Source organism: Chinchilla lanigera, unplaced genomic scaffold (genome assembly GCF_000276665.1).
Source record: "Chinchilla lanigera isolate Chin_1 unplaced genomic scaffold, ChiLan1.0 scaffold00106, whole genome shotgun sequence".
Taxonomy (NCBI): Eukaryota; Metazoa; Chordata; class Mammalia; order Rodentia; family Chinchillidae; genus Chinchilla; species Chinchilla lanigera.
Window position 1 is genome coordinate 1,125,325 of NW_004955507.1, and position 3,475 is coordinate 1,128,799.

General features: G+C 36.2%; 1 protein-coding gene across 1 annotated transcript in view; it reads left to right on the top strand.

Annotated features, from left to right (window-relative positions):
* The window catches only part of LOC102005616 (cytochrome P450 2C18-like), a 105,087-nt gene that overhangs the window by 83,478 nt on the left and 18,134 nt on the right, over nucleotides 1-3,475 (top strand). The window contains exon 4 of the mRNA XM_013506232.1: nucleotides 2,846-3,022. Within this exon, the coding sequence (XP_013361686.1) occupies nucleotides 2,846-3,022 (177 nt within the window). The remainder of the gene's footprint in view (nucleotides 1-2,845; nucleotides 3,023-3,475) is intronic.

Here is a 3,475-nt window from a genome sequence, read left to right on the forward strand (position 1 = left end):
GAAAAGATGGAAGGAAGATAGGAAAGCAAGAAAAAGGAGCTAAAAATAAAGGGATGGAGGGAGGAAGTTTTGTCCAGATTGGTGCTGGCCAGGTACTCTGTGTTACAACCTTTACTTGTTGTTAAGCAGAGGCTAGAAGTGAGCAGACACTAAAGCTTAGGGTCTTCTCAGCTCCTTTCTTAGCTTTTGTCTTGGGTGTGTTCCTAGTTTAAAATACATCACATAATGCATGTAAGCACTTTTTGAATGTCTTAATTTTCCAAAATTTCTCTCTCCCTAGCTTTCCTTCCCAGGGTTGCAGTGTTCTACCATGTGCCTTAACTGTATTCTTTTGCCTCAGGTGGTCGGCCAGGTTGCTTAGTGGCATTACAAGGTTTGCAGTGTTGCCCACTGCTTCCTCCCAGTGAGTTCTGAGTTAGATGACACAAAGTCAAGTGCTTTGCTTCAATACTTCCAGTGGTCCTCAGCCAGGCTAGGACAGAGCAGCACAATCGCTGTTCTCTCCTACATGGTAACAGGGCAGTCTTTGTCAGAGCCACTGCTACGCCAAGGGCGAAGGTAGGACAAAGGCAAAAACAGTGTCACAAAGCTTTCCTATCATTTTTATGTTGCCCACTCTCTTTTTGATTCAGATTTCTTTTGGTCGTTATACTATACTTGATCTTAACCCAAAGGCTGAGAAGCGACTTTCTGTTGTTGTAAACATTTGACTATTTTCTAGAGTTCTGACAAAATTGATTGTGACAGTTTTTACTTGATTTTTTTTTTGGAAAATTTTGTGTAGGAATGGGCTATTTATTGTGGCTACCATATGCCTACCATTCTTACCATGAAGTGAGAGTTTGGATACTACAATCTTGTCCAGATCTTAGTGGCATGATATGAACACTTTAGAAAGATATCTCAGATCTTTATTTTACAGACAGGAAGATGACTACCTGCATATAGGGGTTGGGGTTCAAGCTCATGGGCCAAGAGTTTCCTTGCCAAACTCTAAACTCAGTTGCCAATCAGTCCTTGGTGATTACTCTGAAGGACATCTGCAGTGCTCAATGGAGATTGAAGTCCTTGCTGAAAGCTTCCATTACCCACAGGCTTGTCTACCAGTCAACAGTTAGAGACCTCTTCATCACATTATTTGGCAGAAATATCCTAATTTAGGACATCAAGGATGGAGAATGTTTGGGAGGACAGACTTTGTCAGGAACCTTTGAATCCTGGGGACTGTTTGATCCTTCAGTTAAAATCCTAGTTGAGAAAGTAGCAAAAGTCAGGATGACAGGAGTCAGGCTTTGGCATGTATGAAGCATAGCCAAACATTACAATATTGCCCTCTGTTGAACTGTTACAACTTATACTCTACCTGAAAGATAATTGCATGATTGTACGGAAGTAGTTTAATTTGTGTACTCTGTGGACAAGTACTTATCCATAAGATAGTGAGTTGGGTTCCATGATATCTTTACACCCCTCCCAGTTGTAAAATTGTGACTCTATCCTGAGGCTGATTGCTAGTAGTAGAAATAGTGCGAAGTATCTCTGTGCTCTACATAAGGTTGTACAAACTTCCTTAACCTCTGTCCTCTATAAAATGTGAATCTTAGCAATTTATGTTATTCTGTATTTCAGGGTTGTAGGTAAAAATGAAAGAACTGACATAAAGATTCTTTAATGTTATGAAAATAATGTATGAGTGTAGGAAATTCTTGTTACCTTCGCTCAAGGAATAGTTTATCTGCATAGAAGAATCTTTTTTTTTCTTTTTTTTAAATTTTATTTTATTTTTTTAAAGGGAAAAGAACAAAAACAAGATAACAAAAACAAAGACAACACAACACAAAAACAATAACAACAATATAGAATTTGAAAACAAGATGATAGGAAATCAACAATGGTTGTATTACTTATTGTTTTCTTCAGAGTAGTTGCTCAGATTACCAGATACAGGTATGCAAGGTTGATCAAACAAATGAAACATTAACTGTTACTTTAAATAAACCAATAGAAATTAGTAGTACAATTATCTAAGCTATCTTTTGTATATATGTATATATATTTTTCCTTCTTTCTTTTCTCCTTTCCTTCATCCTAGTTGTTCTTTCCTATCAAGCAGTTTCTTTCCCTTTCACAATATCTATTGTACCTTTCATATTTTATTTACTTTTTCAGGTTCTTACACTAGGGAGACAATATGGTGTTTACACATGGTTCGGATTTATTTCACTTATGAGTATGGTCTCTAGTTGCATCCATTTATTTATAAAGCTTCAAGTTTATCACTCTTTAGATTCTTTTATATGTCTATGTGTTTTTTTTTTGGTCCTGGGAATCAAATTCAGGAGCTGTGCTTGCCAAGCAAGGCACTTTGCTGCTGAGCTATATCCCTAGACCTCTTGTAAATGTTTAAGCAAATGTTCCTTCTCGAGTTGGAGAATTCTTTTTTTTGATTGTGCTTGGGACTGAACTCAGGTCCTCTACACTGAGCTGTATTCCCAGCACTTAATTTTTTTTTTTTTAAATTTTGAGACAGGGACCAGCTAAGTCATTAAATTGCTCAGGTTGGGTTCGAACTTGTAGTCTGCCTGCCTCAGTCTCCCTGGAGTTGCTGCAATTGCAGGAGTGTGCCACCACATTCATCTTAGAGACCTTTTTTTTTTTTTTGTGGTACCAGGGATAGAACTCATGACCTTGTGCTTGCCAGGCAGGTGCTTATGCCACTGAGCTATATCCCCAGCCTAGAGACCATTTTTTAATTTACTAGAGTTTTCACTTGGGGTTTGGCTTATGGTGTTCATATATGTCTTCATTACATGTTTTTAATTTACTAAAATTTTTTTTCTCTAAGGTCTGCAATACTTTTCCTTTTATCATTGATTATCTCCCCGGGATCCATAAGAAAATACTTAAAAATTTTGATTATGTAAAAAGTTATGTTTTGGAAAGAGTAAAAGAACACCAAGAATCCCTGGACATCAACAATCCTCGGGACTTCATTGATTGTTTTCTGATCAAAATGGAACAGGTAAAATGGTATCTGCTTGCATTTTTCAGTTCATTCACAATTTCTGTGCATATTGAGACTGTGTAATTAGACAGGCAAGAAACACTTCATAAGCACTTTAGTATCCTGGGCATGGGTTTGGACCAAGCAATATGGGAGATATAAAATTGAGTTGTTAATCAATTACAACAAAAAGACATTGCTTTTATTTATTTTATTTTATTTTTTAAAAATAAATGAACAAAAACATATTAACAAACACACATACATTTACAAAATACCACAAGAACAATACAAGCAATACTGAAATTCAGACAAGGTGATAGGAAATTAACAATGGTTGTTGTATTACATATTGATTTCTTCAAAGTGGTTACTCAGGAAAACAAATATAGACATGTAAGATTGGTCAAATAATTAATCATTAACTGTTCCTTTCAATAAAGTGATAGAAGTCAGTAGTACATCTATGTT